Source organism: Macaca nemestrina, chromosome 4 (genome assembly GCF_043159975.1).
Source record: "Macaca nemestrina isolate mMacNem1 chromosome 4, mMacNem.hap1, whole genome shotgun sequence".
Classification (NCBI taxonomy): Eukaryota; Metazoa; Chordata; class Mammalia; order Primates; family Cercopithecidae; genus Macaca; species Macaca nemestrina.
In genome coordinates, this window is record NC_092128.1 from 16,961,451 (window position 1) to 16,987,589 (window position 26,139).

At 43.4% G+C, this 26,139-nt stretch overlaps 1 protein-coding gene across 5 annotated transcripts in view; it reads right to left on the bottom strand.

Annotated features, from left to right (window-relative positions):
- The window catches only part of LOC105471255 (maltase-glucoamylase), a 157,696-nt gene that overhangs the window by 48,190 nt on the left and 83,367 nt on the right, over positions 1 to 26,139 (bottom strand). For 4 of the 5 annotated variants that reach the window (XM_071094350.1, XM_071094348.1, XM_071094349.1 and 1 more), the window contains 24 exons: positions 25,870 to 25,982; positions 24,480 to 24,605; positions 23,214 to 23,342; positions 22,848 to 22,958; positions 22,131 to 22,193; positions 18,314 to 18,448; positions 17,429 to 17,516; positions 16,489 to 16,627; positions 15,572 to 15,705; positions 15,419 to 15,453; positions 15,210 to 15,326; positions 14,336 to 14,484; positions 13,633 to 13,717; positions 12,380 to 12,436; positions 9,979 to 10,103; positions 9,298 to 9,386; positions 7,226 to 7,275; positions 6,646 to 6,813; positions 5,025 to 5,177; positions 4,487 to 4,687; positions 2,567 to 2,721; positions 1,746 to 1,914; positions 1,386 to 1,482; positions 526 to 638 (listed from right to left, as the gene is read on the bottom strand). In XM_071094350.1, the coding sequence (XP_070950451.1) occupies positions 526 to 638; positions 1,386 to 1,482; positions 1,746 to 1,914; positions 2,567 to 2,721; positions 4,487 to 4,687; positions 5,025 to 5,177; positions 6,646 to 6,813; positions 7,226 to 7,275; positions 9,298 to 9,386; positions 9,979 to 10,103; positions 12,380 to 12,436; positions 13,633 to 13,717; positions 14,336 to 14,484; positions 15,210 to 15,326; positions 15,419 to 15,453; positions 15,572 to 15,705; positions 16,489 to 16,627; positions 17,429 to 17,516; positions 18,314 to 18,448; positions 22,131 to 22,193; positions 22,848 to 22,958; positions 23,214 to 23,342; positions 24,480 to 24,605; positions 25,870 to 25,982 (2,801 nt within the window). The remainder of the gene's footprint in view (positions 1 to 525; positions 639 to 1,385; positions 1,483 to 1,745; positions 1,915 to 2,566; positions 2,722 to 4,486; positions 4,688 to 5,024; positions 5,178 to 6,645; positions 6,814 to 7,225; positions 7,276 to 9,297; positions 9,387 to 9,978; positions 10,104 to 12,379; positions 12,437 to 13,632; positions 13,718 to 14,335; positions 14,485 to 15,209; positions 15,327 to 15,418; positions 15,454 to 15,571; positions 15,706 to 16,488; positions 16,628 to 17,428; positions 17,517 to 18,313; positions 18,449 to 22,130; positions 22,194 to 22,847; positions 22,959 to 23,213; positions 23,343 to 24,479; positions 24,606 to 25,869; positions 25,983 to 26,139) is intronic. The other variant, XM_071094351.1, reaches the window with a different exon arrangement.

The following is a 26,139-nucleotide window of genomic DNA, read 5'->3' on the forward strand; positions in this document are numbered from 1 at the left end:
CACCATCATAACCATAACCACCATCATCATCACCATCACTACCACAAATAGCATCATCACCATCACTACCACAAATACCATCATCACTCCCACCCTTGTGTCCATCACCACCACCATCATTATCACCAACACACCCATCACCACTACCACCACTATCATCACTATCACCACCACTACCACTACTACCACCATCATTATCACCATTCCCACATCACTATCCCCACCATCAGCCCCTACTGCCATCATCACCATCACCACCACCATAACCACAAACACCACCACCACCACACTATCACTACCATCACCACCACTGGTACCACTATAACTTCTGCTCTTCTGCAATGCTTACAGAGGCTGTACATTTAATGATAATCTGAATGTGTTTATTTTTTCTTATTCTATAATGTCTCTCCAAGAAAGACCAGTATTTCCAGTTATCATCTGAGAGTTACACTAATCAATGTGGGCTCTGGCATCCAGAATGTGCTGTATAAGTGCTTGATAAACAGATGGATTTCCCCCTACCTCAGTGTACTGCTGGGTGACAAGCTCTGGAGTTGGCCCCAAGAACACATAAAAGTCCAGAACTCCCCCTGTGGTACGGTATGTCAAGGCAGGCAGGGGCTGGAACGTCACGTCTGAAAAGGAAGAAAAATGCTAACCCAGATGGAAACCTTCCACATCACGAGGGAAACCTTCCACATCACCCCTGAAATCCACACATTCTCCATCTTCCTGCTCCCTCTCTATCATAGAATGGTAAGAACAGGTATTTTCTATCATACTCATAGAACTGAAGAAGATCAGTGGAAGTCTACAGGTCCTGTTCCTGGGTTTGATTCTCTTTGGGGTACTTTACTGTATTTTGTCATTCTACTCTTGTAAAATTACTGTATTTTACATTTCAAGTTTTATGTTGGATAAAGAGATACATGTTCAGGTTTCTTACATGGGAATATTGTACGATGCTGAGGTTTGGGGTATAGATCCCCTCACCCAGATAGTGAGCACAGTACCCTAGAGGCGGTTTTTCAACATACCTTACACACTCAGACCCCCAGAACAACTTCTCTGACCCATAGTTTTAGCTTAATTCAAATTATATAACTGGCTCCCACGAGCTGACCTCCAGGATATTTGGGACCCACGTGGTGTTACTATCCCTTCTTATCTGATTTTTACCAAAATAAGAGTTGGGTTAAATCTTCTTCTAACATGATCCTATACTGAAATAAATAGAAAGGCTAAACACAAAGGAAAATTAAATACCAATGCCCATAAAATGAAAATTTTGACTTCAAGGAAGAGTTAGGCTAAACACATTCTAAACTGACTCAAGCATGATTGGTAGCCCCCAAAATAAGGGAGGTGCTGGACGGCCTTACCCATGGCATTGCTGTTCAGCAGGAACACTCCGTGGGCACTGCCATCCTCCTCCAGCCCCACGTAGTAGGGGTGGACACCATAGGAATTCTTCTTGTACTGGAGAGTCATGGGGAGAAGCAGTAGGAGTTTAAAAGACATTACACCTGAGAAAGAAACTCAACAAAAATGTGTTTGCTAAGATGGGTCTAGTTTTCTCCATGAAATCAATTAAACACGTGAAACAAAGGAGACTGAGAATTGGCCCACTCGTCTAAACCAGAATGAGGGGACCAAGTGGAGTTTGGGAAGATGAAGCCCAAAGCCTGAGCACTGTGGGTGGAGAGAAGCAGAGACACAGATCCCAAATGCTCTGTCCTTACCCCTGGGGGCTGGTCTCGGGAGAACATCCCCCAAGTGTGCCACTCCAAGTCTCTCCTATAGGATGTGTGCTCAGTTTCCCCAAAGCCATAGAGGTACTTGGAGGCAAGGCGGGTGGAGATGCGGATAAACATGTCATTGAAGGTGAAGCCAAGGAGCTGAGAGTCCCAACTGAAACACAAAAAGGCAGATTTGAAACAGAAAATGGGCTTTTCCTTCTGCTTCCAGCAGCTGACTTTTCAAGGACAACAGAACGTTTGATTTTTATCCAGAACCTGTTCATCTCCAAAACAAAACAGAAACTCAACTTGATTAAAATATCATAGAAATCCTCGCTAAAAACCCATGAGTTATTCTTCATTCATCTGTTTCCCACTGTCACTGCCTCCTTTCAGTGGCCCTCACAGAACACACCCAAGCACTCCTCATCATCACAGCTGGGTACACGCCACACCAGCACCACCTTCCACCCTTGTACACCGCAGCGCATTTTTTTTACATAGCACTCAAAGTGATATTTACTTATTATTGGTTGTCATGAGAAGACAACCCTCAGCTGTCTACAAGGAGCAGCACCTCCTCTAGACAAGGCACCCCATAAACATTTGTTGGATGAATCCTCAGGCACACTCAACTGCCTCAGTAATTATTTCCAGAATGCTAAAGATTTCCCACAAGAACAGGTCTGAAGGAAACAACTCATCCATGGATCTGAAAGTGGACAATGTGATGTTTGGAACCAGGATATACATCCAAGGACAATGGACCTGGCAGCGAAGGCAAAGGTAGACATCAACTCTGAGTCACACTAAAAGCCACTCACATTATAGTGCCTGTACTCTTGCGGCGAATTTCAATCCCAAATGGATTCTTCTTAATGAGGACATCATAGAGTTGACCCTCAGGGGTGCCGGATGGCACCGTGGGTACGTTCAGAGGAACTGGAACTTCATACCGATTGTTGTTGGGATCATAAATCTAGGCCAGAGGAAATCGATTTTAGGCAAGAATAGTACTCTTGAAACCTATACCCTTAGCAGAATCTTTTTTATTTTTGGTAAAAAGTGCAGATGGTATGTTTCTGTCTTCTTTAAGTTGATGATATCTGAGATTTATTTAATATATCAAATAACAATATAAGTTTTAACATTTTTTCTGTCATTTCTCACTATTCAGGCCTCTGTTACATTAATATACTCTATGGGACATTGGTGCTGACTTGGAAAGTCATTCTGGAATCAGTGTAGTAGTTATGAATATGTTACTTGTTATTTTATGTGGGCATATGAGTATATATAAATACCTTAAAACCATTATGACTTGAAAAACAAACCTGTCTCCCCAAAATGAAATCAATTTAATTAAAATAATCTGAGTGTCCTTGCTGAAGGTGGTATCTAAACTGATTCATGAGTACCTAAGACATCCCTGCCTACACAAGACACTAGGGATGTGAGCTGTATAAGCAGTGTTATGATTTTACAAAATTCACATGCTAATGATTAGTGAAAGAGAGCAGCTCACAACACCTGGGTGACGTGTGCTAAGGGACAGCTATGTAGACGTGCTGTGAGATTCTAGCGAAGGAAATGCCTAACATTGTTTCTAGGAGACTGAGATGGTGTCATGGGAGAAACACATGATGACTCTTAAAAGCTTGGTAGTTATTAACCAAACAAACAAGGGAGATCAAGTCATTCTGCTGAAGAATAAAAACTGCACAGGCAGAGAGTACTAAAGTGGGCCCTAAAGAGGCAAATATTTTGGAAAGAGCTACTCTATGGTCAAGAGGTAGACTAGGCAGCGGTTGAGGCTAGAACTCCAAGGAAGTTCATTCACTTCAAACTCATTGGGTGCCTTCAACATGCTAGTACTATGATGTACAAACATACATTAGCATCATCCCTGCATTACAGGATGTACAAAAACTCAGAATTCGGGTTGATGTCAGATTATAAACAACCTTTTAGGCAATGCGACAACATCCTCATCACTTTCACTTACTGTGTCAATAACATTACAGCGCTAACCATGTGCCAGGTTCTGAATTAGACTTCAGAAACACAAAGAGGAAAGGGCACATTCCTGCCCTTAAGAAGCTTAGTTTAATAGAGAACTAGACATAACAGCTAGTCCATCCCTAGCCCTTAAATGCAATTAAATCTTGGAAAGGAATGAAATTACTGCATCTTGATGCCTATTTTACAGAAATCTCAAATTCGGTATCCCAAAATGAACATATCATCTGATATTTATCAAGCACATTTTCAGTATTCCTATTCCAGTTAAGGTCAGCACCATCCATATTAAGACGCAAGATAGAAACACGGTCTTCATTCTTGATTTTCCCTCTTCATTGTCACCTGCTTGCAAACGAGCACTATATCCTGTCACCCAACTTTCTCAACCTCAGACAGGTCCACTCTTCTCCACCTGCATTCCAGTGTCTAGTCCAAACCGAATCCCTCAACTGACCTGCCTATCTGGTAGCCTCCCAACTTGTCTCTCCGTACCCGCTCTTTCTCTCCCAACCATTTTCCTAACAGTAGCCACAGTAATCTTCTCCAAATGAAAATCAGGGCAGGTCTCATTGTTCCCTCAATGATTTCTCACTGCTCTCTGGATAATGATCTAGTCTATTGTAGCATGATTAACTTATTTTAGGGTTCTGTGACTCGGACCAATAAAAGGTAATGGAACTGAAAAGGGTCTCATCACTACCTGATACATATACTGTGTTTACCTTGAACTGCAGCATTTCATTCTTATGGTAAGTGACATCCAGGCGAAGGGGGTTCACGGGTGTGGAGGGGAAGGCATTGGCATACACGGAAGACTTTAAGGAGATGTCAGCTGTGGCCCCATGTGAATTATATTGAACATTACTGACAGAGTATAGATCGTTGACAAAATAGCAAAAAGGGACTCCAGAAGAATTGGATGCCTGAAAAGTAAGGGTAAAGTCATAGATCAGCTCAGCAAGTGGTCTTAAAGTTCTCTAACCTAAACAGGGGTAGAAACATCATTTTATACCACAATAAAACCAGCCCATCACTGATCACTTGGCAATAACATAACTTTAATTTCCTCGTCTCCAAGCAAAATATTCATTTTAAAAAGTTTCACACATGTCCCCACCTACTCATCACATCCAGATCATGTCCCTTAGGAAGTCCTTTCTATGGATTTTAAGTAGTTATGTAAGTACTACTGCTGTGCTTAAGAAACTATACATTAGGTGTGGAGACTTCCATGCACGTGAACCCCAGCAGCATAGTTACCTCCCAGATACAGCCACGGGCAATGCAGTTTTCTGCAGAAGCACCATTCTCATCAGGGTAACAGTCTATTTTTTCATCATCCCTTATCTTTATGCTCCACTCCACTGTGTATGCTTCTCCCAGGAGAAGATTGATGTCTGTGATAATGGCAACCTGTAGGAATGCAGAAATCACAAGGAAATTCATCTTTAGGAGATAGGCCTTGCAAGATATGAGGCTTTTTTTTTTTTAAGAAAGAAAATAGAAATTTGACCAGACATTCAACCATCCAACCAACATATGACTTTAGCTTATAAGAAGAGAAGTGCACATTGGGGGAATCTAATCAGCAGCAACAGGGCAAATGTCTCCTCTCTAGCAGAATCTTGTACATAGAATAAAGAAAACAACTCAGTCAAATGAAACCTGTCATGATCACCCCTTATTCTTTTCTGCTCTGACTCCTCTTAGCCCTCTGTGTCTTGTCAGGAAGGCTCTCTTCTGCACTTCCTCTTTAGCATGACACATGGTGTCACCCAAAGTGAGCTGATCCCCTTGCTCTCCAGTCCCCAAACTAGTATCCCCCATTGGCGTGGAGTGGTAGAAAGAACACAGCATTAAGAATCATATGACCATTTATCATGCCCCCATTTCTGTAGAATGTTGGACAAAGGATTTCTTTTATTAATTTTTAATTTTAATGGCTATATAGTAGGTATACATATTTATGGGTTATATGAGATATGTTGATTCAGGCACACAATGCATAAAAATCACATCAGGGTAAGACGAGTATTCTGTTTCATTTATTTGGGTTTCAATTTTAGCAACAGCAAAATTGAGAGGTTGAAAATAATCATATATTTCTTTCCATTTCTAACACCCTAGCCTCTTCGTTTCTGTAACCCCAAAGACTCCAATTTTGAAAACTTCCTTGATTATCATTCATTCAAATGTTTAATATTTTTCTATATACTTTTCTTATCTTTGACATTTCTTTAAACAGCACTTCCCAAGTTCTCACTTGTCTGGAATAATAAAATCCCATTCTAAAATTATCATCCTTCTCCCAGTCTTCTCCCAGTCTAAACCATCTTGTACTTCCCTGTTCTACTAGTCCCCAAACCCACTCCCACTCCCAGCAATGCTCACACACAGTGGCACAGCCTTCATTCAAGGATCAACGTGAGGCCCTTTGAGAATTAAATCAAGTTGGTAACTAAGACCCTCCAAAATCTGACCACAAGTTTCCTATGCAAACTAGCCTCTTTTTCAAAACTGAATCTTATCTATGCTATTCCAGTCATATAATTTTCACAGTCTAATAATGTAAGGCTGTTCCCCACTTTCCTAACTTTGCTCTTCTTGTGCCTCATTGTAATTATAATTCTATTTGAGGGAAAAGGAAGTGAAATCAGTTAGAGAGAGAAGAACATTGAGAGGCAGAGAAGGGAATAAGAAGGTAAACACCCAACTCATTCTAGCTCTGGCCACCTCATTTTATTCCCAGTCCTCTAACTTCCCCCAAACAGGCCTCATGGTTGCTCTGTTCCTTCAAGAACCCATGCAGTCTTGGCAAAAAGGAACACCATGATACTATGGAGAATTCTCAATACATCATCTCAACAAAATGGAGTTTTACCTTCAGGTTAGAATCATAAGTGACTGTAGGAGAAGTCTGACTTGGGACACCATTGTGTTTCACTGTAACATTGCTAGGTTCCTCCGTTCCAAGAATTTTAATCTCATTAAATGCTAAATTATTGGGGTCCTTGTAGGTTGATTGTGAAATATTCACCTCCAAGCGGTTCTACAAAACAATTAAGTCCAATTATGCATAAAGGTATGCCTGTAATACACAGATTCTCAAGTCACTCAAATATTCCATTGCAGACCGGACACCCCCACTGCCCTGGATGCCTCTCTGCTTTCTCTACTAGTGTGTGCTCAAGAAGCACAAAATTATTTTAATAATTTTCTAATTTAAAACAATCATAAAAACACACAGATATTTTTAAACTCTATTTACAAATGCTGTTTACTACAGTAATGCCTTCTTTTGAAAACTCTGATGAAATCATAAATAGAAATGTGCTCACTCATAGCCAATAATGCATAGAAAGTTACAAATATAATCACACAGATACAATATACACAAGCACAGATGTGCTAATGGTCAGTCCAGAGCCCACACCTAAGATTCAGAAAAATATGATACTCACTTGAGTGACAGAAAACTCACATAAAAGATACACTTTATTGGCCACAGTATCTGCAAGTGAGAGAAAGTCAAGTCAGATTCTGGCTTGCCCACCACAGAAAAACAGATTTCACACCACCACGCTTTTCAGTTACATCCTGATGTCACAAATGGCAGTATTTCCGTTTCCTTATGGATGAATAATATTCCATTGTATTCATTCATCAATGTACACTTAGAATGTTTCCATATCTTGGCTGTTGCAAATCATGCTGTAATGAATATGGGAGGAGTGAGTATATCTCTTAGAGATCCTGGTTTCCTGTACTCTGGATATACACCCAGAAGCGGGATTTCATGGGATTGCAGGGAAGATCTGTTCTTAATTTTTTGAGGAACCTCCATATTATTTTGCATAACAGCTGTAATAATTTACATTCCCACCAACAGTCTAAAATATTCCATTTTCTCCACACCCTCGCCGGCACTTATCTCTTACCTTTTTTACGATTTCCATGCTAACAGGTGTGAGGGCATATCTCACTGTGATTTTTGATTTGCAATTTCTGTCATTTCCTGATGTTGAGCATCTTTTCACATACCAGTTAGCCACTTGTATGTCTTCCTTGGGAAAACATCTGCTCAGGTCCTTCACCCAGTTTGTAATTGGGTCGTTGGATCTTTTGCAGTGGCGTGAGTTCCATATTTTTTATATTAATCTCTTCTGAGATATACGGTTTGCAAAGATTTTTATCCGTTCTGTAGTTTGCCTTTTCACTTTGTTGATTGTTTCTTTTGCTGTGCAGGAGCCTCTTAGTTTGATGTAGTCATGCTTGTTGCCTTTTTGGCATTTTGCCTTTGCTTTTGGTGTCATATCCAAAAAGTAACCGCCAAGACTACGTCAAGGAGGATTTTTCTACGTTTTCTTCTAGGAGCTTTACAATTTTAGCCCTTACATTTAAGTTTTTAATTTCTTTCCTCACAGTAGCCAAGATAAGAAAACAACCTAAGTGTCTATCGGTGGATGAATAGATAAACATATTCTGGGACGTATATACAGTAGAATATTTTTCAGACAAAAAAAGTACAACATTCTGCCATTTGCAACAGCATGAATGACTCTGGAGGACATTATACCAAGTGAAATAAGCCAGAGACAGAAAGTCAAATACAGCATGGTCTCACCTCTATGTGGAATCTAAAAAAGTTCATCTCTTAGAAGCAGAGCCTACAACAGTTGTTCTCACAGCCTGAGGCCATGGAAAATGGGGAGATGATGGTCAAGGGTAGAAACGTTCAGTTAGTAGATGAATAAGGTCTGGGGATCCAGTCTGCAGTATTGGTGGTGATGAATGTGTTCATTAAAATAGCTGTGGTAATCACTATACTATGCCTACGTATATTAAATCCTCATATTGTCCACCTTAAATATATTCAATCTTTATTTCCCAACTAAATATTTTACAACTAAATAAATGAACAATTTTGAATCTACATATTGGATTAGATGGACAAGCATCTCCAAGGCCAACCCATTGTTTTTCCTCCTCTTTCCTACTGGAACATTGTAAAGATTCCCTTCTGAGGGCTTCCAAGGCATATGCTTCAAGGGAATCTATTTCCTAAACTTGAAGCACAAGAATTGTTCGTATATGGGAGCCACAAATAGGCTAAAATGTACGGCTACATGAGTACACACTGGAACAGTATATTCTCACTGCCTCACTGGTAGGGGCATGATTTTTATATCGTCAACGTTTGCTCATAAGAATTTTGGGAGGAAGACATTAACATTGAATTAGGGAACAGTCTTGAAACCTTTTCATCTAAGCACCCATTGACAATAAAATGAGAGCCTATTATAGATATCACTGGCTAATGGGAGAATTGTTAGAGGTACACATGTATATTTCTTTCGTCTGCAGTTCATCTACCACTATCCCTGAATGGTGCGACCAGAAACAAAATACTTCAGTGACTCTTGCTGATGTGCCTGCTGAGATTTCTCCCACAGCTCAATGACCAGCAGGAGGGAAGGACCACAAGTCACAGGTGCGGGTTTGGAAACAGCAACATGATCGTAACAGCGCTCACCCTTTGTTTGCCCATCATCCCAGAAAAGTTCTCCTTTTGCTTCTTTGTTCTCATCTAGGGCAATGATAAGACCAAGAGGGTTCTTTCGACTGTGGGGAACAAGATTCAAGAGACAAGACAGGAGTCAGAGAATTTTGCCAACGGAGTTGAGAATATTTCCATCAGATTTCAAACTGGAAAAGATACTAGCAGCAGATGATTCTCAGAAATGAGAAGTATCCCAAGAGGGGAGACGTCTGGTACTAAAATTGCAACAGTCCTGGCAAACAAATGAGGTTGATCACCTGGCTGTTAGCGTATTTTGAAAAGCAATTCAAAGGGTTTAAGGAAGGACATGAACTACAGTCTTTCAAAATCCATTGGACACGGTTCTAAAACAGCAGCTTCTGCAAAGCTTTTGTCAATCGTGGCTGCTCCTATATTGACTTCCATCTCAGATGTGAGATTAAAAATGACGTTCTTAGACCTATCATCTCACTCCCTTAGACTTCAAAGAGTTATTAATAATTAGTCGACTATCGAGTCTGAAAAAGATTAACATACAAACAAGGAAACAAAGAAAAACAAGTGTTGAGTAAAATTGCATGTGGGCTTGAGAGTGATGCTTACGTTTTGGTGGGCTTCATTACAGATTGTTGAGCTAACTGACATGTAAAGGAAAACCTGAGTCCTGTCATTCACCTTAAGTGGGTGTTCAGTGCAGGCTCTTGCCAGGGCAGGATATAGCCCCCACGGACATGAAGATTAATGTGGTCAAGAGGGGCTGGCAAGGTCTTCCACTCTCCTCTTGCGTTCATATCCACACCCTGTGGGCAGAAGAAGGTAAGAGATGATGAAGGAGAGGAAAGGACTCTTCCTGAACAACGCATCCTGCCAGACATCTCATCCTCCCCTCTGAACTTATGCCTGCTCATCACCCTTCACCACTTACCTGCCATTACCCATTCCGCATTCACCAAGTGCTGCATAAAATCTCGCAAGGCTGCTATCATATCTTGTTAGGGTCTATGCCTTTGCTTCCACCATACAAACTACATTTGCCTGATGTGTGACAGGAAGAGGTGCTACTCTCTCACCTGAATCAGAAATCTAACCTAAGGGACCATCCTTCCATCCTACATGTTGTCAACTAGAGCAGGGCTTTTCAGTCTCAGCACTATTGAGATTTGGGGCCAGACACTTCCTGGTGATGGGGTATCTGTGCCTTTTGATATTTAGCAAAATCCTCAGATGTCCACAGCATCGCCTCCTCACCCCCACCCTGTTGTGCCAACAAAAAATATCACAGGCACTGCCAAATGTCCCCTGGGAGGCAAAATCTTCTCATTTGAGAGCTACTACTTTACAGGTAAGAAGCTATTATTGTTGAGAACTAGCGAATATGCATGGCTGTGTTCCAATAAAACTTTATATGCAAATCAGCAAACAACCAGATTTTTTTGTAGGCCGTAGTTTGCCAGGCTGTGCTCTAGAACCAGTAATAAGTACCCAAACTTGGGAAGGTGACACTTCTTCATTAATCCTAACTATGAGATTCATCTTCATTTTTTAATTAAACATCAAAAATTTCATCTCTCTCTTTTTCTTTTTCTTGAGACAAAAGCTCGTTCCATCGCCCAGGCTGGAGTTCAGTGGCACAGTCTCAGCTCACTGCAACCTCCGCCTCCCAGGTTCAAATGATTGTCCTGCCTCAGCCTCCCGAGTAGCTGGGACTACAGGTGATCTCCACTACAGCAGCTATTCTTTTTGTATTTTTAGTGAAGACAGGGTTTCACCATCTTAGCTAGGATGCTCTTGCTCTCCTGACCTTGTGAACCGCCCACCTTGGCCTCCCAAAAGTGCTGGGATTACAGGTGGGAGCCAGAGCGCCTGGCCCAACTTCATCTTTTTCTAAACCATTTGCTCCACGATTTCTTTTGTCTTTCCCTCTTCAATCAAAGACATCTTCTGTAAGTGAAGGGGAGACTCAACATAGACACTCAGGACAAAGGCCAGTCTCACTTAAAGAAAGCTGGCCACTCTTCCTAGGGAAGGCCTGGCTGGAAACCACATAGCAGAGCCTTAACATGTTACCACCCTAAGGGCAGATCCAGACTAGCAACAGGAAGGGGAGCCTGGGGCAGTGGAGGGGACTTGGGCTCCAACGGACTGAGAAGAGAAGGAACAAAATTCTACATCCTTCTCCAGTTTTCGCCTAATCTCACTGCAATCCCTTGGGATGAAAGGGGCCAGCACATGCTCTGCTTCTTGTTTCCCTGCTTGTACCCCTTTGCTGTATTGCCAGCCCTCAACTATGTTCTCCTCAGAAAGTCAGAAGAAGAAGCCTGGTTAGAAACGAAGGAAATACCTCCTTTGATTCTTCCCCAAGAATCAGGGTCTGACTTGTCAGGGTCCCAGCAAGAGACCACCACCCCAGAGCTGCCCTGGAAGACCCTGGCTTCCCAGCTGAGTCTTTGGGAATCATACTAGCAATGAAACTATGCGGCAAGGAGCTCTTCATTGCTGCCTCATTTCTAAATGTACTTGCACTGCTTAGACTCACAAGGGTTGGGTCCCACACCTCTGTGTGTGTTTTGCACATTGTCTAATCACTTGTGTGCCTTAGGTAATTATGTGCATCGCCCTTCTTTGAGTGTCTATGCTATGGAAGGAGATATTTAATAAAAAGAGACAAAACGGCCTCTATACTTACAAACTTACAGGAGGCAAAGATATCAACATTAAAAACAAAAACTACAGTTAGCAACACAATCTCAAATATTGGCTACCATCTGCCTTCACACAACATGGTAAATAGCAGTGATATAAGGAAATATTAAAAACTAACACAAAGAGAACACCCACAAAAATCCAGACCCTGAGTGAGATGCTTTATGTGTTACTTCACAAGGGTTCTATGAGGGAAGTCGTCTTACCCCACTTGGAGGTGAGAAAACTGAGATTACAAGGGTTAAAGTGGCTTCTCTAAGACCACATAGCAGGCGGGTTACAGATCCAGCATTTGACCTAAGGTCCATCAGATGTAAAGCCTTTGTTTTCTCCACCATATTCCCATGTTGTATAAACATTCAGAAAAACTTACCGTGTAGTAATCGTACCAGCGGGCTCTAGGGAAATATGCAGTGACATTTCTGGCATTCTAAAATGAAACACAAACAAGGTGAGGCAGTGGGCACCATATGCCAGGACAGAGAAATCAAACTGCTTAGGAAAGAGGTGAAATAATTGTGATGGCTTTAGACCCATCTGCCTCATATCTGGAGAGGTTAGCGACTGGGGAAACCTTCTTCCCGTTTTCTTTTTTAAATGGGAGATTTGTCTACCCAAAACAAGTGGCTTTCATAAAGCACTTTGGTATCCAGGACTTCGGGAAAAAATAAATCACTGTTGCTTATAAACAATGACTTACCCCATTTCCTCTTAAAGAGACAAACAACTGAGGTTGTGTTTGGGCAGAAGAAAATTTTGTGGGCACAGTAATATTTTGGGGCCAGGAGCAGTGGCTCACGTGTGAAAAACCAGCTCTTTGGAAGGCCGAGGGGGTCGAATCATGAGGTCAGAATATCGAGACCACCCTGGCTAACATAGTGAAACCCTGTCTCTATTAATAATACAAAAAAAAAATTAGCCAGGCATGGTGACATGTGCCTGTCTTCCCAGCAACTCGAGAGGCTAAGGCAAGAGAGTCACTAGAACCCAGGTGGCGGAAGTTACACCGAGCCAAGATCACGCCACTGCACTCCAGCCTGGGCAACAAAGTAAGACTCTGTCTCAAAAAAAAAAAGATTTGGGGGAGGTACAATTAACTGGTATTTTCATCAGAAGCCTAATGAACAACAGAAGTAAAGAAAGGCTTTTACTGCTGGGAGGTAATCCTGCACAGGAAGGGAAGGCGTGGCCAGCAGCAATACAAGTACACACATTGCCAAGTAATCCTTCTGAAGAGTTGTAATAGTGCTAGAGAACTCTTATAAATTCTTTACGACACTGCCCCCATCTTTACGACACTGCCCCCATCTTTACGACACTGCCCCCATCTGACCTTCTATTCCTTATTTTAGTTAATGAAGAAATGATTGTGTCATTGAATACACCATGAGGTCTTTTCTTCTTGATCATCCTATGAAGCAGAGTTGTTAGGCTCATTTTAAAGACGAAGGAGCTGCGGTCCAGAACACCTAAGTGACGGACTTCAGCTCAGAAGGAGAGGAATAGACACAGGGAAAATAAGAAACCATGTCTTAGGACCCCCACCAGCTCAGGCCTCTTCTCCTCGTCCTTTTCCCCAAGCCTCACAGCTGGGATCCTCTCCCCATCAGAGGCCTTCATACTCACGCGCTCCAGGACGGGGCTGACCAGGAAGGCTGGGCCCAGCAGGAACTGACTGTCTATGTCCCACGTCACCTGGTCTGACACAAACCTGGAAAGGGAAATGAAGGTGCCCAACAGAGCCCAACAGAGCCCCAGCCCGAGACTCGGAAGAAGCTCCTCAAGTTCAGATCCAGTCGGAAATCCAGCTGCCCCTGAGCCTGCCTTGCCTTATCCCTAGGCCTAGCTTCATCAGGAGCACCAGCCTCTGCTCTCCCCACGGGATGTGCCTCAAACGTCAGAAATGCTGGGATGTAGATGTGTTCTCTCCTGTAAACTATTACCTCATTTCTTAACCATGGCACATTTTAAATGCAAGGATTGTGCTCCTCCCTCAAATCTCTTGCTGAAATTCTTCTTTTGTGACTTGGGTGCATATAACCAAACTGACAAAACATAGATAGGTCTTTGCACAGCCAAATCAGAATGAAACACTTCTATGCTATACGGCATGATTCAATTTTGTTCATTGAATACATAGCCTTTTTTCATGACCTATGGTACGTACAACACTGTGCTAAAGAGAGTAATAAAGTATGGTCTGGGCCTCAAGGGTTCATGTCAAAAGGCAAGCATGTCTTCAATCTGGAAGAATTGTGTATATCAACTCCCGCCATATAGAATGCAATAAGTCATCCATTAGTCATCGGGATCCCTGCTGGACACTCACTCATGAAGCAGAGGCCGCACAACAGTGACGCCCTCCGTGTGGGCCTTATACATCAAGGTATACAGATATGGCAACAGGGTGTATCTGGTCTGCAGGACATTTCTGGAAATGTTCACAAAAGCAGCATCCCAGGACACAGGGTCTTGTCTCTAAAGGAGAAAGAGAACAGTGTTGGGAGCTCGCCCTGGAAGTTCTAGGGGATTTAAGAAGGTCACTGAAGGCATATTCCAACTGAAGATCACTCACAGCTAAACAAAAGAAAACTATACATGAGGCGCAGAGAATACTCTTAATAGACTGGAAAGAGTCACTGAAGCTCTCCTAGGACAGCTGATAAAATCTCACTGTAAGACATTCTTTTTGGTACAATTTTGCCTAAAATACAGGAAAAAAAAAAAATCTAAAGAACACTGAGGGATATGGTTCATTGAGACACTAGGTCTTAACAATTTTTAAGGGTGCACTGGGTCATGCCTGTAATCCCAACACTTTGGGAGGATGAGTCAAGTGGATCACTTGAGCCCAGGAGCCGGAGACCAGCTTGGGAAATATGGCAAGACCCCACCTCTACAAAAAATGCAAAAATTAGGTGGGCACGTTGGTATGTGCCTGTAGTCCCAGCTACTCAGACAGCTGAGGTGGGACAATCGCTTTAGAACCAGAGGTCGAGGCTGCAGTCAGCCATGATTGGGACACGGCACGATCCAGCCTAGACAAAGAGTAAGCACCTGTCCCCCCCAAAAAACAACAACAACAACAACAACAATTTTTTAAAAGATATCCCAAGAAATACAAACTGCGTTAATTTTAGCTCGGAAATGGAGATTGCATTTCTAGTGACACAGAACACGGGAGGCAGAAGCCACGGTCCTACCCTGGTCCCAATGGTGTTGTGGTTTCTTGAAAAGGGGTAAAAGGCCCCCAGCTGCATCCAGCGAACACACATCTCATATTCAGCATCTTGAAAGAACCCACAGATATCTGCTCCTGTCTGAAACAAGAGGAAACAAAACAAGCCGGCTGATGATTTCTGAAAGATGTCCCCACCTTCTTGGTGCTTAGGAGGATCCCAAGGACACTCACATAGGATATGCCAAAGAGGCTGAACTCCATCATGCCTGCAATGAGAAGCACAGCAGTGTCACACCAGGCTCTCACCACCCGCCTCCTCGCCTCTTCCCCAAGGATCCCAACTCCCTGCCCTACCGGCACAGGCCCTGGGAAGGAGCCACGCACCAATGATAGATTTCTTCAGCTGATCCCACGCGGCCGTGTTGTCTCCCAGCCAATGTCCTGCCCAGCGGCCAGAAGAGGGAAATGTGGAGCGGGTGATGACGACCCCTCGCTGTCCCGTCACCTCCTGCATGGCTCTGGTTGGAGGGCAACAGGAGGTGAACTGAGGGCACGGCCAAGGGAGCAAAGGCCAGAGAGCTTCTGCTCTCAGAGCCCTTTAGCCTAGTCAATGTTTGCTGTGTGATTGGAGGGAAAATGGGAACTGATCCCCGATAATGGAGATAATGAGTCATGTGTTCTCACAGTGCTTTACAAAGAACTTCACTGTAGCAAACTCACAGGAGTGGCCAAAAATAGTAAGGAATTACTAAATCTTGCTATTGGTTTCCTCCATACGTAGTTTTCTATATTTGGGGAGGAACACAGTGAAGATCATAAGATTGTCCTTAGAAGAATTCATACCATCTGTTGAGCTTGCAAAGGGGACTGTGTTAATTTCATAGAATACCAGTTACCCTCCATCAAGAATGGCCAAAAAAAAAAAAATCTCAAAATATGATTCACTTTTGAAATAAAGGGGAGAGATGCCCAGTCTCTGTGTTCCCTTCACCTCCTGTAACTAAAGCTATTGCACCGCCGGCTGCCCTGTGTGGTCATTATGGTGTCTCCATGTGCGTCTTTAACAACAGGATCATTAAGTTTTTCACTGGTGGGACCATGTCTTATTTAAATCTGTCCTCCTCCTTTTCATCAGAGGGCCTGGCTCCACATCAATGAGCATTTGTTTAATAAGAATCATTACACGGTTGTCATGAGAATCTTCTTAACCCCTGGAATGGGAATGAAAGAAAACTAGGGTGGCTACGTCAGTCCCTGGCAATCCCTCCGGGTTGTGACAGCTGGAGAAGGCAGAGACTCACTCGTATGTGGGTCTGGTCTGGGACCACCCGTACAGGTTGTGCACGTTGTAGTGCTGCACCGGGGAGCCGTCTGGGAGGATCTGCTGACTCTCCATGCACAGGGTCTTGCTGCTCAGACCCCTGTCCCTGGACTCCAAATCTGAGGAGGAAGAACTGGTGAGGTGAAATCCAGCCCTGATTCTGTTTATCCCTGACCTCTCCTCAAGGGATTGGATACTGGATCTTAAGACTGACTTGAGTCCTGCCTGGGTCACTCTCCATCTTCCCAGAGACATGAGCACAGAGCCCCCAGCTCTGAGCTGCTATGGCACCTGCAGTGTTTCCAACATCAAGTTCACTGAAGAAAGCGGAGGTGTAAGGAAGAAGGTACAGCTGTCGAACATTACATGACAGACTCCTTTTTAGGCTTCTGACTTGCCAATTATGTCCATAATTCTATGAAGAACACATCATTATCTGTCTTTTACAGCTTAGCAAACTAAGATTTGGAAATATCGCATAATCTCTGAAAAGTCACAAAACTCCTAGAGAGAACAATTTCTGGAGCCAAGATATGAACTCAAGTATAACTCCAAAGTCCATCAGCTCCATCATAAGGGGAAGCCAATAATTCCCACCCATTGATGACACAAGAAATTCCTGTGATGGAATTCACACAAGCCAAAAAACTAAGAAACCTAGCTCTGAGGATCCTTTGTGGCATGAGCACTGCTAACTGCTTTCTGGACAAATTCCAGGAAATTTGTTCAATGAATCTAGTCACTTGCACATGCCCATCTGGGTAAAGAAGTGCAGCGTTTTTGTCTCTGGTCCCCAGTAAACCACAGCAGCCATGAGGATGTGCCCTGAGCTGTGCAGGCACACCCCTGGCCTCTGGGGTCCTCCAGTGGCCATCCTTCTAGTCCTAGCTTTGCCAGTCAAGGAGACCAAGGGTTCTTACGTGGCATGTAGGGAGGGCGGTTCAGAGAGGCGTCCCTGCAGCCTGGAGAAACTGCCCCATTCACGAAGCTTGATGGTTCATTCATATCCTAGAAATGCCAAACACAGACATAACTCACTTTTTTAGATAATTTACCCAGCCAATTCTGAGCCAAGGAAGCAGTGAATAAATTGTTCAACATCCAGTAATCCCTGTAGATGCCAGCCCTGGGAACTTCAAATCCTGGTGAGAACTGGCTGGAAAGATTAATTCACTCCTACAGAATGACTGGCTAGAGGTTTTAAAAAATAAATCTCTTCCCAGGTGGCTGTGAGGCAATCAAATTTCTAAGAAATTCCTAGTAAATTGCCTCCAGGATTTTTTTTTTTTTTTCAATTTTTTGAGACGGAGTTTCGATCTTGTTTCCCAGGGTGGAGTGTAATGGTGCGATCTCGGCTCACCGCAAACTCTGCCTAGTATGTTCAAGCGATTCTCCTGACTCAGCCTCCCAAGTAGCTGGGATTATAGGCGTGCCCCACCACACCCGACTAAGTTTTTTTTTTTAGTAGAGACAGCGTTTCTCAAAGTTGGTCAGGCTGGTCTCAAACTCCCAACCTCAGGTGATCCGCCCACCTCAGCCTCCCAAAGGACTGGAATTACAGGCGTGAGCCACCACACCTGGTCCGGCCTGACAGGTTTCACAGTAGGAGTGTTAGGTCCGGTACACAGTCTGAGGGCTATCGGGGATGTCCCACTCCTGAGAGGAGGAAGTGTCTGATATGTCCAAAATCTTCCTTGGACAATGACTATCCTCTTGACTGAAGGTCAGTGGTCCATATACTCAGTCACACAAAGATAGACAAGTGCCACAGGTACACACACACACACACACACACACACACTTACAATCCACAGGCCATCAAACTTCAAGCTCTTCTCTGGATTCTGTGGATTGTTGTACAGTTCTTCTATTTCCCTCTTCCACCACTTGGCAGTTGAATTACGGAAAAAGTCTGGGAAGGCCACGTAAGCTCGATATAGCTGTAAAATATAAATATAATTTGTATGTCCCACACAAACATATAAGACAGCAGACAGACACTTATTGAGAATGCAACTCACACAGATACTTGAACTGCATGGTGACAGACGGCCTGAACAGGGCCTAAATAATGTTATTAACTAATTAGAGAAATGTAGAATGGGAAGAGAAATTAGTGCAATTTGCACACCTTCCCAGCATTTGGAAAACATCTAAAAACTCTTCTCTTCATATACACATGGTTAACGACAAGCAATGACCTGAACTAGTGTCCTCATGCATTCGATGCCCAACCCTCAAAGTCTTTCCTGCCATTTCCTAAGCACTCCTCAAAGACAAAGCCAGGGAGAGACTGCAGACATGAGATGCATGGTAACATGTTAGGAAGAAACACCCAGGGAGTCCCTCCTATGTCATCCCCACTGAGAGAGTGGAGGAAGGAATAAGATTACATTTCAGGATATTTGACCAGTACGCCTCAGTGTTTTCTACAATTTCAGAATCACAGGACAACTACAGCTGTTGGAGCATAAATTGAGAGGACTTTAAGAGGATGCATCAACTTCCCCTTATTCCCCTCTTCCCTCAAATAGTAAAAGTAGTGTCTTTACTTATCTGAAAGACAGATTCAAGGTACAACTTTTTATCTACATTGTAGATTTTTGCGAGTAAGAAGTTTGCTTTATATTCTTCAGAAACAGATCAGCCTGCATGGGTCTGGTTGCCAAGGATGTGAGAAGACAGTGGTTCACATCACGCAGAATCTTGAGAGAAGTGGGCATGCCAGGGATGCCTTTTGTGAGGAAATGGAGTTAGAAACCAGGAAACCCGACAAAGAGAACCTTTCACCAGAAACAGAGAGCTCCAGATCACGCAGAGTTAGGTACAATGGGATAGGTGGGGGATGGAGAATTAGAATAAAGAGAGTATCAGCCCCATCTGAGTCAGAATTGTATCCCATACGGGGTACACGTGGGTAAACTGGCCAGCCATGACGTATGAAATTCCCTAAGTACTGCTCAGATGACCCCTTCCACCTTCATAAAAATGTTCTGTCGTTCTCCAAGGTGCTGACTTTGCCTGCCCATTTGCCTTGTGGCTTCTGCCTTCACTTTCTCCAGTCTTCAAACAGTGATGTACCCACCCACGCACTGGGCCTCAGGATCACCTAGCAGTCTTTTTGTAGCACATCTACAAATGCTACAAATCTCAATTCATAGATCCCATCACAGATTTAATGAATCAAATTGCTGGAGCTTCGGACTCAGAAATCTGCTTTTCATAGGCTTCTTGGCTATTTTATGCTCAGTGAAGCCAGGCCTGGACATCAGTGGCTTCATCCTCACCAGCCTCGTCAAGTGGGTCTCACTATTAATATTACAAATATTAGATTGGTGCAAAGGCAATTGCGGTTTTGGAATTAAAAGTAATGGCAAATATTACCTGTGCACCAACCTAACAATTACAATTATTCTATCTACCAATAATCTCTTATGAGCTACCTAAAATTATGTGAATCCCCTAAAGAGTGTTTCTTATCAGAAACCCAACTGGCATTTGAGGCATACGATTTTTTGTGGAGAATTCCCTGCAATCAGAGCTATCGGCATCCCTGCCTACTGCCCATTAAAGGCCATCTGGTGTCCCTGTGATAACCAACACTACCCTCAGATTTCCAAATGGCCTCAAGGTGGCAGTGTTGCCCCTACTGGCCACTGAACTGTGGGGCTCATAATGTAGTACCTGACTACTTGATAAAAGTCAAGAGGCCAATGACCCAGAACTTATCTGGCTGGGCAGGTTCCTGTGTCCATGTGGGCTGCTTGGACCCCTAAGCTTCAAGTTATTCACTGTGAGAATGACAAGAGGACAGGAAGCTACGTCTTCTCCTTTGAATACTTATCTGATAGATGATAGATAGACAGATATAGAGTGGATATAGTAGGTAAATGGATAGATACGATAGATAGAGAGATAAATAGACAGACAGACAGACAGACATAGATAGATACTTGTTCAATACTAGATAAAAGGAAAACAGCCTTGAACTGAGTCCGACTCATTCTTGTCAATCTTTAAAACCTGCCCCAGCTTCTGTTTTGTTTGTATTGTTTTACTGAATTTACTAACAGAAAATAAAGACATGGACTCCAATAGCCAAGCAACCTCGTCCCAAGTGTGTCTCATTTTAAATTGAAAAGAGCAACTGCTGCCAACTGGCTCTGGGATCCAGGAAGTCAGAGACTGACAACAGAGAAGTAGGCATCACAGGCTTGCAGTACCTTCTGCTCTCACTACCCTGTTGGAGCTGTCCAAGGTCCCAGCCTCAGGCTCCAGATTTTGGGGTTCTATCTAATATATGTCTTTCCCTCTAGGACTCACCACTTGCCCTCAAAACCAGCTTATCTGGATAAGGCATGAATTTTTGGCCTAACTCTTGCCAGTCACGTTCCTGGTGATGAGTGTTTCTCCTGCACCTCTCTCCGTGGGCGACAATCTTTCATTATGTAGAAAGAACCCCAAAAAGAGGTCTTTGCCCCTGGGCTTCTGAGTGGCTGCTAACTGAATTTACAGCTGCTGGGATTTGTTCCCACAATATGGATATTTCTTTGATTAACACTTGATCCTGAGAGAGTATCTAGACTCCACAACATATACCACATTGCTGACTGCACAGGCCAGCTTCTTTGTCCCTTTAATTCCTGGCACATGTCCTAGAAAAGAGGCCTTTTCCTTGTCTCCTCAGCTCTCCTGTGTGGGTCACATAGGCTACATATGCCCTGCTACAATTTCTACACAGAAAGAATAACCATTATTGAAGAACAGCTCAAGAGGTAGGGCAAGGTACTTGCTCTCCAGGAAGTCCTCGGCCCCACCCTGACAATCCTGCCTGTGGGTACTGTCACAAAAATTGATAGTAAAGCACACAGGCTGCCTCAGTTCAGGAGACACACATCTTGGCCAGAGGATGGGGCTGTAGGCTTCCTAGACCTGTAAGGAGCCATGTATTCATTCAAGCAAGAAATACTTAGTGAATCTGGAAAAAAATTTAGGTCCAGAAGCATGGGCTACCTGGATCCATTATAAGCAACGAACTGTCCACAGGAGAGAGCAGGTTTTACAATAAGGTTGGAAACTGAGAGGTAAAAGCAAAGTTGAGAAATGCAAGGAAGGATTGGGCTCAGAGGAGGACTTATAAGTGTGAAGATGGAGAACCTGTTCATGGGGAAAAAAAGAAAGATATACAAAGAAAAAGACCTAGTCAGTCTTCCAGGGTTGAAGACTGTTAGAAAGGGAAAACCATGGCAACAACAGTAAGTATGCCAGTCCAGGGAAAGATAGCATTTCTAGGAGGTATCACCCAGTGGAAATTTCCTGGGCCTTTGGAATCTGACAGCCTTGGAATTGAAATCACCACTCTGTCACGTAAAACTGGGGAAAAATAATTTAAGCTCTCTGGGCTTGAATCCCAAGGATAATAATACATATCTACATCCCAGTGGACAGTAAAGTGTTACTTCATATAAGGTAATCGGCACAGACTGACACCCAAGACACGTGACCTAAGTGTTTGTCCCTCGTCATGTCCATGTCCACAGTACAGGCATGTCCAGTATCCCAGGAATGGCTGCTCCTGCCTAGAAACCCTGACTCCACCCAAATTGACAAAGACCCTTTTACCTCCACTTGGCTGTCCCAGTCTAGAGAGTCATTCACAACAACACCAGGAAAATCGGGCCAGACCTATGGAGAGAAACACACTAAGTAGCGATGCAAGAGACAGTTTCCCTTACACAGGATTTCTGAAGAAATTATTATATAAACCATGTCCTAGGAGCAATGACACTTTGTTTTTGTTTGTTTGTTTGTTTTGTTTTTTTTTTTTGAGACGGAGTCTCACTCTGTCACCCAGGCTGGAGTGCAGTGGCCGGATCTCAGCTCACTGCAAGCTCCACCTCCTGGGTTTACGCCATTCTCCTGCCTCAGCCTCCCGAGTAGCTGGGACTATAGGCGCCCGCCACCTCGCCCGGCTTGTTTTTTTGTATTTTTTAGTAGAGACAGGGTTTCACCGTATTAGCCAGGATGGTCTCGATCTCCTGACCTCGTGATCCGCCCGTCTCGGCCTCCCAAAGTGCTGGGATTACAGGCTTGAGCCACCGCGCCCGGCCGACACTTTGACTATCATGTAGGATTGACATAAAAGAAAAGTGAATTCCATAACACGTTACATTACTTTAAAGGTCATTAATTGTATCAACAATATTGCTTGAGAAAAGGAGAGCTTCACACCTTGGGTCAAAATAGAAAATGCCAAAAATCACACACACAGGTGTGTGACCCCCTAACCGTGACCCACCCTCAGGCTAGGGACTAGTGGATCATCACTTAGGATTATACCTTTCCCCAGACAATGTCTCCATCATTTGGGTATTTGATGAAGACGTCATCCTCCAAGCCCCGAGTGAAGGCAGGATAGGGCTGTGTCTCATTGCCAGAAATGGCTGGATCCTGAAATCAAAGCATAAGTCAGTTGGGAAAACCAAAGCCAGAGAATGAGGTGAAACAGAATAAAGGAGAACTCCTCCAGGGTGAACTCGCTGGCTTCTACCTGAACTGTAGACTTTCTGTGAGTCCTGGGAAATACAGAATTCTTACTGCACTTCAATTTATCTATTTGAAACATGGAAATAAAGTGTAACTCTTTCTCCACCAAAGCCCATACCTGCTCCCAAACTGACCACACACATTCACATCAGGACTAACCAGAATGAGGATGACCCGCATCCCATCAGCCTTCATGCGGTTGATCAGAGCTGGAAACCCAGCAAACTTGGGGCTGAGGGTGAAGTCCAGCTGCCGCTCCATGTAGTCGATGTCTGAGTACTGCACGTCCTGCGGGAGGACACGGGGAGCTGAGTGGCTGCTGCTGTACACGCTCAAGCTTTACAGGAGAACAACCCTCCACTATACATGGTGGAATTCCAGACAGCTTCTTGTTGATGCTTTCAAATCCCAGCTCTGCTATTTCTTAGGTACAGGTGCTGGGAAATTCACTTAATTTTGTAAATGTTCAGTGACAAGATAGAAAAAAATCAAAGTCAGCATAAAATAAGATGAGAATGTGTCTCTAGCATGGCTATTCTGAGGATAAGAAAAAACACTGTTTGGAAAGTGCTTTGTAAATTGCCCATATCAGGTGTGATTGTGATGATGTCCTACAAGAGACTGCCCCTGGTATCAGTGGTTCATGTTGAGGAAAAATACTGTTAATTATCCAGGGGTAATGGCAAATCTACTACAAAACAAAGTAAAGATGTATAGTTGCTTTGGAATACCGAATCTTGAGGGTAATCATACACAACATTCTTCCTGAGACTGTCATATTGCATTTCACTATCCACTAATGGAAACACTATGTTCCACTAATGGAACAATTGTAAACAATAGAAAAGTGGGATAAAATTAAATGTGGGATGGTTCATGGGATCAATTCTCTGATGACTGGGTCCCCTCCCATCCTCCATTGAAGAATAAGGTTTATTTCCATCTGTATGTCCTCTGGAAACCCATCCCAGGATTTGTGTAATCCATCAGTTACTAGCTCAGAGCTGATGCAGGAACTGAGATTGTATTCACATGTACAGTTGTCTGACCGATTTGTGGTTAGTCTTTTCAAGAATTAAGTAAAAGAACTGTGGGATATTATTTATTCTCATGAAACCAAAGATGTTTTTGATCAAATGTTTTGAAGTCATGTGAAAGAAATGGAAGGAAACATGAGACAGCAGAAATAGCCCTGGAGCCAGCCTATCTCCCCCTCCGGGAAATCACAGTGAGTCTTGAGTTATCATCTCTAGAAGATGGAAACAAGCACCCTTAACTACATTACTGTGCTGGGGTGAGGCTGTGATATTGTCTGAAACAGAACATTATGTCTTTATAGAATCCCACAAACATTAGACAAATGAACCCAGACACAGAGGCACCTGGGTTAGTTACACAACTCCAGAGACACGACTGAGAACGTACATAAGGGATCTGGGCGGCCATCATGTCATCATACAAGCTGGCGATCTCAGAGTCGTTCTGGTATCCATAGCGACACAGTTGGAAACCCAAAGACCAGTAAGGTACCATCACAGGCCGGCCAATCAACTAGAAAATAGACACAAAATATTAGTCCTCAAAACAGAGGCACCAGATTGAAGTTGTGCATCAAGTAACAAGAATATTTTTCCATGCCCCAAGCTAGACAACTAACTAATTGAAATCCACATCAAAACTGACAGGATATAGAGCCACTGGGATACTTGGAGAAAGCTTTCTGCTAGGCTTGAACTCCTTCTTGAAAATTATGGAAAAGCTGATTTTACTCTATTCCTAGAGACACTGTAGGTAACTCATTAAGAAGCCCAGAATCAGAGACAAATGCCTGGCTTAGCATACAGGCTCCAATCCTGCTACCTGTGTGAACTTAGGCAAAAATTAAGTAAGCTCTTAGTGCTTCAGTTTCTTCATCTGTAAATAAGGGATAATAGCGTCTGCCTCATAGCGTTCCTGTGAGGTATGAATGAGTTAATATGGGTGAAGTACTCGAACATGCAGCAAGTGATAAATCAGTGATGTGCACTTGGTAATATATAACTGTGTGTTGTTGCTGCACAACCACCATGGTCACAGTCACCATCGCCATTATCAATGCCACCATCATCACTATTTTCACCATCACCAACAGTACCATGATCATGCCCCCACCACCATCATTACCATTATCATTACCCTTCACTACCATCACCACCACCCCACTACCACCACCACCACCATCCCATCATCACCACTATCATCACAACCACTATCACCAACATCACACTCCTCACACCACCCCACTGTCACCACCACCACTATAACCATAACCACCATCATCACTACCACAAATAGCATCATCACCATCACTACCACAAATACCATTATTACCCCTACCCATGTCACCATCACCACCACTATCATTATCACCAATACACCCATCACCACCACTATCACCACTATCATCACCATCACCATCACCACCACTACTACCACCATCATTATCACCATTCCCACATCACTATCCCCACCATCAGCCCCTACTGCCATCATCACCATCACCACCACCATAACCACAATAACCACCACCAACAACCACACTATCACTACCATCACCACCACTGGTACCACTATATCTTCTGCTCTTCTGCAATGCTTACAGAGGCTATACATTTAATGATAATCTGAATGTGTTTATTTTTTCTTATTCTATAATCTCTCTCCAACAAAGACCAATATTTCCAGTTATCATCTAAGAGTTATACTAATGGATGTGGGCTCTGGCATCCAGAATGTGCTGTATAAGTGCTTGATAAACAACTGGATTTCTTCCTACCTCCGTGTACTGCTGGGTGACAAGCTCTGGAGTTGGCCCCAAGAACACATAAAAGTCCAGAACTCCCCCTGTGGTACGGTATGTCAAGGCAGGCAGGGGCTGGAACGTCACGTCTGAAAATGAAGAAAAATGCCAAGCCAGATGGAAACTTTTCACATCACGAATCACCCCTGAAATCCACACATTCTCCATCTTCCTGCTCCCTCCCTATCACAGAGTGGTAAGAGCAGGCATTTTCTATCACACTCACACAGAACTGAAGAAGATCAG